This window comes from Phymastichus coffea, unplaced genomic scaffold, assembly GCF_024137745.1.
Source record: "Phymastichus coffea isolate CEN01 unplaced genomic scaffold, Cenicafe_Pcof_1.1 PCOF00008, whole genome shotgun sequence".
Classification (NCBI taxonomy): domain Eukaryota; kingdom Metazoa; phylum Arthropoda; class Insecta; order Hymenoptera; family Eulophidae; genus Phymastichus; species Phymastichus coffea.
Genome location: NW_026706819.1, coordinates 1960000 through 1973022, shown reverse-complemented (window position 1 = coordinate 1973022; position 13023 = coordinate 1960000). Strand labels below are relative to the sequence as shown.

Genomic DNA, 13023 nt, shown 5'->3' with positions numbered 1-13023 from the left:
GCGCGGACCTCGTGGAGAGACGCTTCCTTGCGAGGAGAGAGAGAGAGTTTCGAATATTGATATAGTCCGTTTTCGGCGATCGATGGGTTAACGTCCCTCGCGCGAGTCGTCAGGAGTATCCTTCAATTTCCTTCTGGCGAGCCGAGGCCTACCGCGGACATCCAGCCTACGTACGCTGCCTACACGATAAGAGAGGCGTTGTTGAGAGTCAGCCGACCAGCGGAAGCGAGTGCGCGGCAGAAGCGAGCCCGCTATTGTGTGCCCTCGGTTTGCGGATTAGAGTAGGCGTACAAGCGACCATACTGTAAGTACCAGATCTAGTACCTGGCTTCTCTCTCTATACCGCTCTCTCCCTTTTTGCGTTGACTAAGCCGCGCGTTTACGCTCGCCTTTTCTTTTGTCGCTTCCACGTTCGAACGGTGCGCGCCGGTTCGCTGTCGCCATTGTGCACAGCTCACAACAGAGCGAGTGCTTGCGCGACCTTAACCGCGTAGCGCGTGCGCAGTTCCGTTCGCTTCACTGTTAAACTATTGCGAGTTCGTTGCGTTGCGATTAATATTGTTTATATCGACGCGTTTCGATGCTATGTATTCCTTTGTTGCTAATTAAAATTTATACGCCTCTACTTTTAATTATATTCGAGTGCTTATTGTCCGCCGACTCCCTGTTCCTTGAATTGCAATTGTGTATGCGACTGTACACGCGCGAATCTCTCTCTTTGGACGTCGCGCATCTTCACGCGTAACCTACGACACTCTCCGCGGGCCAAGCTTTCTGACCGAAAAGGAGGCAACTGAGCTGCTGGACCCAGGACACCCGGTGCAGGAGCACCGTGCTGCTCTGGAGAGCAACCTAATTTATTTCCCGCGACTTATAAAATATAACTGTTCCTGTCCAGGCGAAGCTGAGCAGAAACCCCGTTATAATTTTTGTTCTTGGAAAATTTGTTGTAAATATTATAGTTTTCGAGCAAAATGCCCTTAAATGGCAGTACATACCTTGTGAAACATTTTTTATCTTGAAAAAATTTGAGGATATTCTTTGATCAATTTTAAGATGATTTTGTTCTTAGAAAATTTCTACGAAAATGCTTGGTTTTCGAGTAAAAAAACCATGAAATTAAAAAAATATATTTCATATCGGACGCCATTTTGTTTACACAACAAATTTTCATGTTTGGGTAATCTTACTAATATTTACTTCAGACATCGAGGCCGCGATCTAAATGGGTTTGGAGCATATAAGATCATGTTACGGGATTGAAAATTCGATTTGAAAAAAAAATTTAGCCGAAAAATTTAGCTTTTTTTATTTATTTTCGATTTTTTAATGGTAAAACTTCCTTGGCGGGACTTTTAACCTACAGCATTCGAAAGAGCACCCTTCAAAACATAAGTAACAGTGGTTCCCGAAATTTTGGCTTTCAAATCCGTTACGTGGTACTAATTTGAACTCAGCTTTCGGAAAACCGTCCCGTGAGCGTTAATGGGTTAAGTTATAAATAGTTTTATACACACATATACATGTATATTTACATATGTATATGTGTATATATGTATTTATGTATGAATGTATATGTATATATATATACACACATATATTTCTTAGAATTAAAAAAACTTATATGAACTATTAAAATGATTTTTCACTTTATTAAGAAAATAGTGTTATTCTCATTACATTATGTCATTTCACTTCACGTAATAAAATATATAATAAGTTAAATAAATATATAATAAGTTAAATAAATATATAATAAGTTAAATAAATATATAATAAGTCAAATAAATATATAATAAGTTAAAATATTTATTTGAATGAAAAAGGAATTTCTTGTTTTTTCATGCTCGATCAGATTCATCATCTGTTGCATCAGATAGTTGTAGTGGTATGAATGGATTAGATTTGCGCGTAGACTGCTGTCTACAATAATTATATAAAATTATATTTATGATTTGTACAGAAATACAATTACAATAATTAATTTCCTTTATAATACTACGTACAATTACAATAATTAATTTCCTTTATAATACTACTAACGTAGTCACGTTTGAACGTAGTGCCAGCTTGATCTAAAAATGCAGATAATGACTTTTTAATACTGTCATCTGTAGTTTAATACATCAGTCATTTAATACGTCATCTGTAGTTTTCGGGAATGAAGACTTCACAGCTGCTAAAAAATTATAATAAAACATGTATTTTTAATTATGTTCCACATACATATGTATATATATATATATATATATATATATATATATATGTTCCATCGTCACAAAGACGCATATATGTATATTTCTGTATGAGTGAGTTTTAGCGCCATTCTCATGAACACGACGGAAGTGGCGGCGCTGGCCACGCCGCTCGCTCCCGCGCGTACATGTGAATGCGCGCGAAGACGAAAGAATGAGCGACAATTCGCGCTAGTCGTCGACGACAATCCACAGCGTGCGGAGCTCCCTCGCGTCTCTTAACCTTTCATAAGGTTTTCTTGCATCATTGCAATTTTACTCTCGCCGTCATCGACTTATAATTATTGAAAAATTGTACGCATTATCGTCATCGGTAGTGTATTTTGTGTGTGTCAATTGTGTGTTGATTAAAAATCAAATCTAATTCTAAGAACGAGTGTGGGCCACGCGGCCATTGTGTGTGCTTCGCTCGTGTGCGGCTTGTGCGCGCGTGTTGCGTCATTCATCATAGCTTTAATCTCATAATAATTCTTCATTGTAATTCAATAAAAGGGTTTTGTGCCGTAATAGGCTTTCCCTTCAAATAGTGATTTGTCATTTTACCTTAACCTTTGATAATAATAAAAAAATTAAAGTAAAAGTAAAATCAGATAATTTTCAACGGGGTTTTACACCAACTTTAAATCATTCAATTTGTAATAAATTAAAATTTGGTGTATTCAGTTCAATTATATAGAATCAATAACAAATAGCTCAAGCTGCTGAGCCCCAACGGTTAGGCAGCTCACGATCTTTCATGGTGCCTCCTGTGAGGTGTGCATCACCTCGCGCAACTTTTGAGTGACGTGACGCGCGTGCATGTTTCAGCGATTTCACGCGCGCACATAAAAACTATAGCAACACTCGTTGCACTTATCATACGTTCTGGCGAGCCTCAGTGTTCATCGAGCCTGACGTACATCAGTCAACCATCATCCAACAGCATTCAACGTCGTTGTCGCTCCCTTCGCCAAACATCTCACCACCCAGTTGGTCGCAGCGCATATCAAAGGTCGACGTGGGATTTTGTTGAGATAAGTTTCTCTTAATTTCGCAATTTTGTTTAATTTTGAATATTTCTTTTCTTTCATTATTTCATAATTCCAATTTCATTGTCATATTATTTCGCAATTGTCTCGAAAATCGTGGCAAGTTGCTTTTATGTGTCGAAGTCTTCCGACCACCAGTTCTGAGAAATCGACGCGTGTGATTGCGCGCTGAGGTTATGTGTGCAACACACAGTCGTTCGACATTTGATTCATTCGCTTTTAATTCATAGTTGACCATACAATGAGATTGTATTTTCTTTTACGTAGATAGTTATTTCTTGTTTTTTGAAAATTAACCTAAATATTTCAAAATTAACAGTTCTTCATTTTTTTTTTATGTTCATTCTATTTTATGAATACATTGCATTTTATTCGCTTAATCGCTTAAAGTATAAATGCTTACATAAGTCTGTTTTTCTACATTGAGTAAAATTTTATTTTTTAGTAAAAGATAAGTTTGTTTAAATATTAAACGATTTAGTAATTTTATCGATAATAAATATATAAATAATTAATTACTTGTTTAGTTGCATATAGCAACCTTAAATATTAATTTGAATTTAGTATTTGACAAAAATCATTTTTTTTCTCTTTATTTCTCTTTTGAAAACTTAACAATGTCTACTGAAAAAGACAAGCGCATCGCGCATATTGTCCAGAAGGGCAAAACTGTAGAAAGACAGATTCAAGCTCTTAGGGACTTTCTTGCTGGTGATTCGCCAGATCCAACAAACGCAAAGCTTCGTTCGACAAATCTGTCTTCATTATTTAATGAGTATAGTCGAAATATCGACGAACTTGCTAATCTTCAATCTGATCATCCTCAAATTGCCGCTCTTCCAGAGGTAGAAAACAATTATTATCAGGTTGTTAGTGCTGTTAGAAAATTACAGGGTGCAGAGCCAAGTGCACAGTCTACTCTTTTGAACACCAGTAATCTGACTTTCACTGAGCAAAACGATTTGCCAAAGCTTCCCGAAATCAGAGTTGCTACTTTCAGCGGAGACCAAAATGAGTGGGTTGCTTGGAAACACAGTTTCGTGGCTCTTGTTCATGAACGTCCAAACACAAGTAATTTCGTGAAACATTCTCTGTTGATTGGTTATCTTTCTGGTTTAGCTAAGGGCATCATCAAGCACTTGCCTCCCAGCGAAGCAAACTACTCAATTGTGTGGAAAGAATTGTGCAACGCTTTTGATCAAAAGCGCATTGTCATCAATGAGCACATCGATGCTATTTTGACTTTGCCTAAACTTTTCGAAGCAAAGGAAGATAGTCTCTCGAACCTGTTGAGTTTAGCTCGTCAGCATGTCAACATGCTGAAACAATTAGACATCGTTGTCAATGAGGAATTCATGATTAGAATTCTCGAGAGATGTTTGCCTACAAGTGTGGTCTCAAGATGGCAAGATCGTCTTGTAGCAAACAAACTTCCAAAACTGGATGAGCTGTTCAGTTTTATACAAAATACGATTTTCAGTCTTCATCAACTGGGAACACTCCCATCTTCCTCTAGGAAAAGACCTGCTGATAAGAGCAATCATGCGAAGAGTAAAGTCGCAAAGCATGAGGCTCGTTCTCTTGTTACTACTACTGCTGATGATAAGAAACATTCTAAAAAGTCATCCCCCAAGTGTAACGAAGCACATCATCTTTTTGTATGTCCTATTTTCAGAGATAAAATGCAACATCAAGAAAAACGGACTTTCGTAAATCAAAATAAACTCTGTCGCAATTGCCTTTATGCCCATACCTTTCCTTACAAAAGCGACAAACGCTGCAAAACTTGTGGAAAGGCTCATCATACATTGCTTCATGCAGACAAAGGGTCCAAGTCATCGGACAATACGAGTAATGGAGCAAATGCCTCTTCAAGCAGCACTCCGCAATCATGACTAACATTTCAGTCGTTCACGTCAAATGCCTTTCCTTCAGACTGTCAGTTAATGACCACTGCAGTCATCAAGTTTCAAAACGGTAGAGGAAATTGTTACGTGGCACGAGCTTTACTAGATTCTTGTTCAACAGTCAACTTAATTACTGAAGAATTTGCTAATAAAATAAATTACCAAAATTAGATTGTTCAATTAACCCATTACGGCCTAGCAGGACGTTTTTCGGTTGCACTTTTGAACCACTGTATTTTTAGTATAATCGGGGTCTCAGAAATATCGGAGTAGTCATTTTCGACGTAAAATTTAATGATCTTTCAGAATCTGACCTTCGATTTTGCAAAAGATGAGTGGTTTAAAAGTTATAAACAAATTTATTAAAAAAAAAACATGGTTTGAGAAAAAAAAATCGCTTTCATTTCGATTTTCAAAATGGAAATCATTGAAATACTTGCGTCATACGTACAAATATCGCGTTTTCGAACCCTAAACTAATAGTTATGACGATTTAGATCGACTGAAAAACGTTTAAACGCACAAAATGGCGGCCAGGCCCAAAAAAATGAAATAAAAAATTTCGGAATTTTTAACTCGAAAACGAAGAGCTTTAGGGAAAAAAGTTATAGAACAAAAAGTGCTTAGAATATATCAGAAAACTCGTGTGAATTTTTTCAGAATTTTCGGAGGTGATTTTGTAAAATCGGATTTCCCATATTTTCCGAAAATCTAAAAATCTATCAAAAAATTCTGAAAAAATTCACACGTGTTCTCTGATATCTTCTAAGCACTTTTTGTTCTATAAATTTTTTCCCTAAAGGCCTTCGTTTCCGAGTTAAAAATTCTGAAAGTCTTTTTTTTCACGCATCTAATTTACTACGCTGTTTATGCATATTTTCCTTTGTATCGATATTCATATCACTGGAAGTTGTTAAAATTTTACTGTATCAACTTACAAAGTACTTTTCCGATAAACCGAATTTCATCATCATTATTATTAACGTAATATCCTCAAAACGAATAAAATTTTCAAATATTTATTCCCAATATTTTTGAACATAATCTATAACATTTTCATCTTCTTCAAATATTTTTTGAATCTCTTCGTCTTTTTATCTTCTTGATAACTTTTGTACATTTCCTCATAATATGTCGCATTCCATGGCAAAGCGTCGAAAAAAATCTGATTACGTTCAAAGTATAGAAATTGCAGAACATGAAGATGGACATTCAGAAGCACTCATCATCCCTGATGATAACGATTCTGACTATCCATCTTCTGATTCTGAATCTAATGATTTCGATAAAAAACAGAATTCTATACCAAATGTCAGTTATTCTAAAGTACTGGACAGCTACGATGAAAATCAATCTAAATTAGAGCCAGACTACATTTATTCATGGAAAAATGGAGAATATAAGTATAATAATTACCCTGAAAATGAAAATCTGTTACCCGCAAAAACCATAAAGTTCATTCGTGACTCTTCTCTCGTAGAGTTATTTGAACTTTTCTTTTCTTTAGAGTTGAAAAATCACATAATTGATAGTACTCGTGAGAATGGTTATAATTTGACGATGATTGATTTAGATATTTTTGTGGGTATAATCATTACATCTATCTTCAATCAACGAAAGTCCCAAAGAGACTATTGGTCTAACAATTTATTGCTATCGTGTCCTATTATAATTGCAACAATGGCTCGAGACAAATTTCTTACAATCAAGTCGAAAATAAAATTCTCGAAACTAGAAGAACAAAGTTTAGATGACAGGGCTTGGAGGGTCAGAACAATCCTTGAAATTTTCAAAAAAAAACGCTCAGAAATTCGGTTATTTTTCTACAGCTTTGTCTGTAGACGAAATGATGGTAAAATTTCATGGAAGAACTGTGTTACTCCAATTTATGAAGGACAAGCCGGCACGTTTTGGAATCAAAATGTGGGGAATTTGTAGTCCTGATGGATATCTATTCGACTGTGACATTTATTGTGGAAAAGGGTCAAATATCTATTCAACTCATAACGACGTAAAATTATGTAAATGTGCCTTGGGAAGCCGAGTCGTTTTAATGATGGTACAAAAGTTACTTTTATCCACTAGCGCAAAAAAAATTACGGAGTATCATTTATACTTCGATAATTTTTTTTGTAATCCCGATCTCATGATACACTTAAAAAAAATAGGTTTGAAAGCTACGGGAACAGTGAGAAGAAATAGGGTGAATATTGAAAATGAAGTGGACAAAAAAGCAGCAAGAGGTACTGTATCAGTAAAACACGAGGAGAAAAGCGGTTCGAATTTTATAACTGTGATGGATTCTAAGCCTGTCTCGATACTTTCAACGGTCGCTGGCGTTGAACCACTATCGAGTACAAAAAGATATTCGAAAGAATCAAAAAGTAAAATCGAGATACCTTTTCCTATGGCAAATAAACTTTATAATAAACATATGGGTGATGTTGATTTGCACGACGGACATTGCAGTAACTTGATGCCATGTTTAAGAGCCAAAAAATGGACTTGGGCAATGTTCCTGCGCCTAATCCAGTCATCTCTTACGAATGCGCTTGTCCTTCATAATTTATCGAGCATTGAGAAAAAAATTGGTTCAAAAGACATTGCTCTGGCAATTGCTGAAAAATATTTAGCTAAAAAAACCGACGAACGACTTAAATGTCATATAAAGACATCAACTAAACATAGAAGAAATTGTGTCAATTTTAAAAAATGCTCAAAGAGAACAACAATTATGTGTATTGATTGCAAAGATTACTTTTGTGGCACCTGTTTCGATTTGAATCATAATAATTATTGATTTTTTTCATCTAAAATCATATTTTCAAAACTTAGAGATTAAAAAAAAAACAAAAAAAAAACATTAAAAAAACATAAAATGAAAAAAAAAATAAAAAAACATAAAATTGAAAAAAAAAACATAAAAATCATAAAAAAGACAAACGAAAGGTTCTTTACATACATTTACCTCCACGTGGTAAGAATCGGGCATCGGACAAAATTATTTGACGGTTAAAAATGTATTATTGTTATTTAAATATTATGATGATGGAAAATGGTCAAAATACCTGTGCATAATCAGATGCGTGAAAAAAAAACTTTCAGAATTTTTAACTCGGAAACGAAGGCCTTTAAGGAAAAAAGTTATAGAACAAAAAGTGTTTAGAATATATCAAAAAACTCGTGTGAATTTTTTCAGAATTTTCGGAGGTGATTTTGTAAAATCGGATTTCTCATATTTTCCGAAAATCTAAAAATCTATCAAAAAATTCTGAAAAAATTCACACGTATTCTATGATATCTTCTAAGCACTTTTTGTTCTATAACTTTTTTCCCTAAAGCTCTTCGTTTTTGAGTTAAAAATTCCAAAAATTTTTATTTCATTTTTTTTGGCCTGGCCGCCATTTTGTGCGTTTAAACAGTTTTCAGTCGATTTAAATCGTCATACTTTCAGTTTAGGGTTCGAAAACGCGATATTTGTACGTATGACGCAAGTATTTCAATGATTTCCATTTTGAAAATCGAAATGAAAGCGATTTTTTTTTCTCAAACCATGTTTTTTTTTAATAAATTTGTTTATAACTTTTAAACCACTCATCTTTTGCAAAATCGAAGGTCAGATTCTGAAAGATCATCAAATTTTACGTCGAAAATGACTACTCCGATATTTCTGAGACCCCGATTATACTAAAACTACAGTGGTTCAAAAGTGCAACCGAAAAACGTCCTGCTAGGCCGTAATGGGTTAACATTGGGGCAGTTGACGGTTCGAGCACTGTCTCAAATAATTATGTCAGAGCCACTTTTCAATCTGTTTACAATAATTCCTGTCATGAATTAAATTTCTTAATAGTTAAAAAAATTATTGATTATGTGCCTAATGAAACATTTCCTCGTGAACGCTTTGATATCCCTAAAAATATTAAGCTCGCTGATTCTGAATTTCACGTTCCTAAATCAGTCGATGTTTTGTTGGCTTCTAATACTACCTTATCGTTGCTATCTGTAGGTCAAATAAAACTTGATCATGAAGGTTCTCAGATTATCCTTCAGAAAACCATGTTAGGTTGGGTAGTTGGTTGGGCAGGAGGTTCCGATGTTCTAACACCTTCAAGTAGAGCGTCTTGCAATGTCGTGAAATTGGATTGACTACTTGAGAGATTCTGGAATATCGAAGATTTTGATCACGAGCCATTGAAGTCTCGCGATGATGTAGCATGTGAACGACATTATGTCGAAAATACTCAACGTGACGAGTCCGGAAGATATATCGTTCGTCTGCTTTTCAGAGATAACAAATTCGAGTTAGGTCATTCTCGAAGGCAAGCTTTACAGCGTTTTCAAGCTCTCGAAAGAAAATTCGGAGCCAATCCATCGTTCAAGGAACAATATGTAAAATCCATGGACGAGTACATTGCTCTGGCACGGTGGTCCTGAACCAACTTTAAATAGCATGGAAAAGCACCACGAAAAAAATCATGGGGTTTGATTCAGAAACACAAAATGTAAGCTCATTTAAATTTTTACAGAATTTCTGAGGGCCGTTTTTGAAAAAACTCATTTTTGAAAAAAGAAATATAAAAAAGTGAAAAAAAATCACGTTTATGTCAATTTTTTTCACGAAGAAAATATTTGCAACGTCTAAATATATTTTTCGAAGCTTAAGTAAAAGTAGTTTTTCTAATTGGTATTCAAATAAAAAATTCTCTATTAGCATAAATGATACGTTGGAAAATAGAAATAAAAATGACAATTGAGTTTTTGTAATAAATATATTCTTCATAAAACACATAATAAATAAAATAACTTCATATAGTAACGCATAACAATTATATAAGGTACTGAAACGGGGTAAGACCGTTTAAATATATTATTCGCGCAATTACACTAAACGGACGCGCGTAGTTAATCATATGCTTAATAGGTAAATCGAAGAGCATGTAAAGATAGGCGCCAGTCAACCAGTAAGTTCTCTAATTTAAGGAAAGTGAGTGGAAGCTATGAGATATAAGCGAATCAAAAGAAAACACTTGTTAGTAAAATGAACTAGATCTTTTATTATTCCTTATACTCTACAGAAGGTCGGCCCGCGCGTTTGTTTACGTTGACGCTCGCTCATCGACAACACGCTTTGCCGGTACGCTCGCTGCTCTTTGTTATTAGAGCCGTTACATGCACGCATCGAAAATAATAATTTATTTGTTAATCGGGTAACCGCGCTCGCGAGATTAAGCGGGCCAGCTTACCTTATATTTGCAGGTGATCAGAGAAAACGAAGAGCAGTCACATTGCACGAAACTGTTTATAATTGTTTTTGTTGCCGGTCGCAAACGCGCGCATGCGGTTATGGTTTCGCCCTCGATGGCGAAACCTCACACACTCTTTCGATGGCTCGTGCTCCCTTTCCTCTGCAGACGAGTGGCTCCCCGTGAACAACGGTCTCAGCTAGCTGGCACTTATCGTTCTCGTCGAGTTTCGGTATTTTGCGGCACGTAGATCGGTAGCTCAAAATGAAGGCGGGCGGACACTATGATGGTCTAAGCTTCACTGGTTCGAATTCTGTCGCGCGCATTCCGTCTGCTCGCGTGCCGAATTCCCTAGTTACGAATTTCGTCCCCCCGGCAGGTGCTGCCCTCACAGACAGCAATTAGGCTAAATAATCAGCGCTAATTTGACGTTTACCGTCACAGCACATATATAACACAGTTTATAGTTTTCGAGAATAGATTTCTAATTGATCGATCACTTATATGTGCCTCGAATTGTATTCTTGAACGGCTCTTAACAATTTTTCGGCATAGTTTGGATGAGACTCATGAACTTTATATTTCGCCCAAATACTTTGAAAATCGGAATGCAATGACTCCAAAGCTTGTTCGCAGTAGAAACCAAGACCTCTTCCAACTTTGGCACAAAAATCAGGTACATGAAAAAAAACTGCATAAACTTTCGGCGTAATTGAAATATCCAAAGCACTATAACTACTTCTAAACTTAGCGATACAAGACCGAAAATCAGGTTTAAGCACAGAAGAAAAACAAGAGTCAACCACGATTCGGAAATTTTGTAAGCACTGAACATATTTCAAGCAATTGATACAACATTTCGCTCGTAATAAATCAACACTATTCAAAAGTTTCTTACAAGAATTTCCGGCAAATGCTGGACTACCGTGCACGAATTCACGAGTTACATTACAATCGTGAGCCCACTGTAAGCTGTCTTTTTCGCAACAAGAGAGCATATCTTTATATATAGTATTTACAACGCCAATTAAAAGGTGTAATTCTGGTGGTGGTATTATATTAATGATTTTCTTATTGTTGTCTTGTGATGAAAACACTGGGTTATCTGTACAGTTATTATAATTTTTAGCATTTGTTTTAATACTTCCCTTTTTCTTCCAGGAACAGGCACTATTTTCACAATTTTGAATAGTTCTATAAACTCCACATTCATTGAGATTATTTTTCGATGCAGTGCACCACGTACAAGGATGCATGCTTGAGTGTGCCATTATACCTGTTAGAACATTTGCTAATCTCAAGTCCGTCGCTATTGTACTTTCAATATTTTTAATCTTCAAAAGTTGCCATAACATCAAAGCATTTTCATAATTTTCTTGTGTGTGTGCGACCAAGCCAAGCAATAATATTTTTTTCACACCTGTATCTTTAAACTGCTTTGCAGCAATACCATCCCTATAACTTTGCCGTGTATTTTTTCTTGTTTCTATAATACTATTATCGTCGTTTTGTATTGAAAGAGAGACTTTTAAGAAACCCCCACCTCCGTCTATTCCGAATTTCAAGTGTTTGTTATTAATATTTCTTTTTTCTACAATTGTGCTTACTAATTTTTCAACATTGTTACAAAATACGAGGGTTTGGGAGGAAATAGTTCTTTTTCCATTCGCTATATCTGTTATATCACAGTTTTTGACTTCAAAAAAAGAATCGAGTGTGTGATTTAGTTTCTGTCATTTAGTATTCAGATTGGATTCGAAAAATTTTCTATCATTCGTTGCAACTCGAATAGCTCTAGCACAACGTTTAGCTTTGTTTGATGATAAATTGAGATCTATTGAAATTTTGTTAAAGTCTTCAGCCGAAATTTGTCGACAAAGTTTTTTACCTTTTGGCTCAGATTTATTAACTTCTATTCGCATTCTCTTTCCGTGAGTTTGGGATAATGCTACTAGTTTACCTTTATCAAACGATGTATTTTTTTCTTCTGTTATGTTTTTAATCAATTTACAAGCCAAATGTTCCTTTTCTTTCAAGGTCAAATCTTGTGTGACACGTTCTATTTTTTTATAGTTCATAACTTTTCGACAAATATGTTTTCGTCCATAAGTGTAATTCCGTTGACACTTGGCACATTTTCTTTTCTCTTGGTTTGCAGTGTCATTTTTATTAGATGTAGCACGATTTGATCTTCCAATCATACACAAGCCGCACTGACAAATATTACCATCAACATTCCTCGTATTACGAATAACTTTTTTGAAACCAGAATAATCTGGCAAAGTGATTTTAATTGTACTATCACCATTTTCTTTTTTCTTCGCAGCACGATATACTTTAATTTTACATGAACTACAAATAGCACTGGGTAAATTAACATCATTAACATCATAACTGCAAACTTTTTCAATCTTTAACAGTAATGCACCAGCAATATCCCTCAAATCATTTTTCTTTTGTAAACACAACAAACATATTTTCGATCGATTTTCTTCGTGGGTTAGAGCGCGACTTTTTATTTTATGCATATTCGCGAAAGACTACAATACTTCTCATGCATTGACGCGATCAAAACAGAGAAATAACT

At 35.4% G+C, this 13023-nt stretch overlaps 1 protein-coding gene across 1 annotated transcript; it reads left to right on the top strand.

Annotated features, from left to right (window-relative positions):
• The first annotated feature begins 3900 nt into the window (after positions 1 to 3900).
• On the top strand, positions 3901 to 5178 carry LOC131670068 (uncharacterized). The gene has a single exon (XM_058945410.1). The coding sequence runs from the start codon at positions 3901 to 3903 to the stop codon at positions 5176 to 5178; it is 1278 nt and encodes a 425-aa protein (XP_058801393.1).
• Positions 5179 to 13023: the final 7845 nt, after the last annotated feature.

What these genes read in the sequence shown, in the direction of transcription:
- LOC131670068 (XM_058945410.1), top strand. Translation starts at nt 3,901, where the DNA reads ATGTCTACTGAAAAAGACAAGCGCATCGCGCATATTGTCCAGAAGGGC.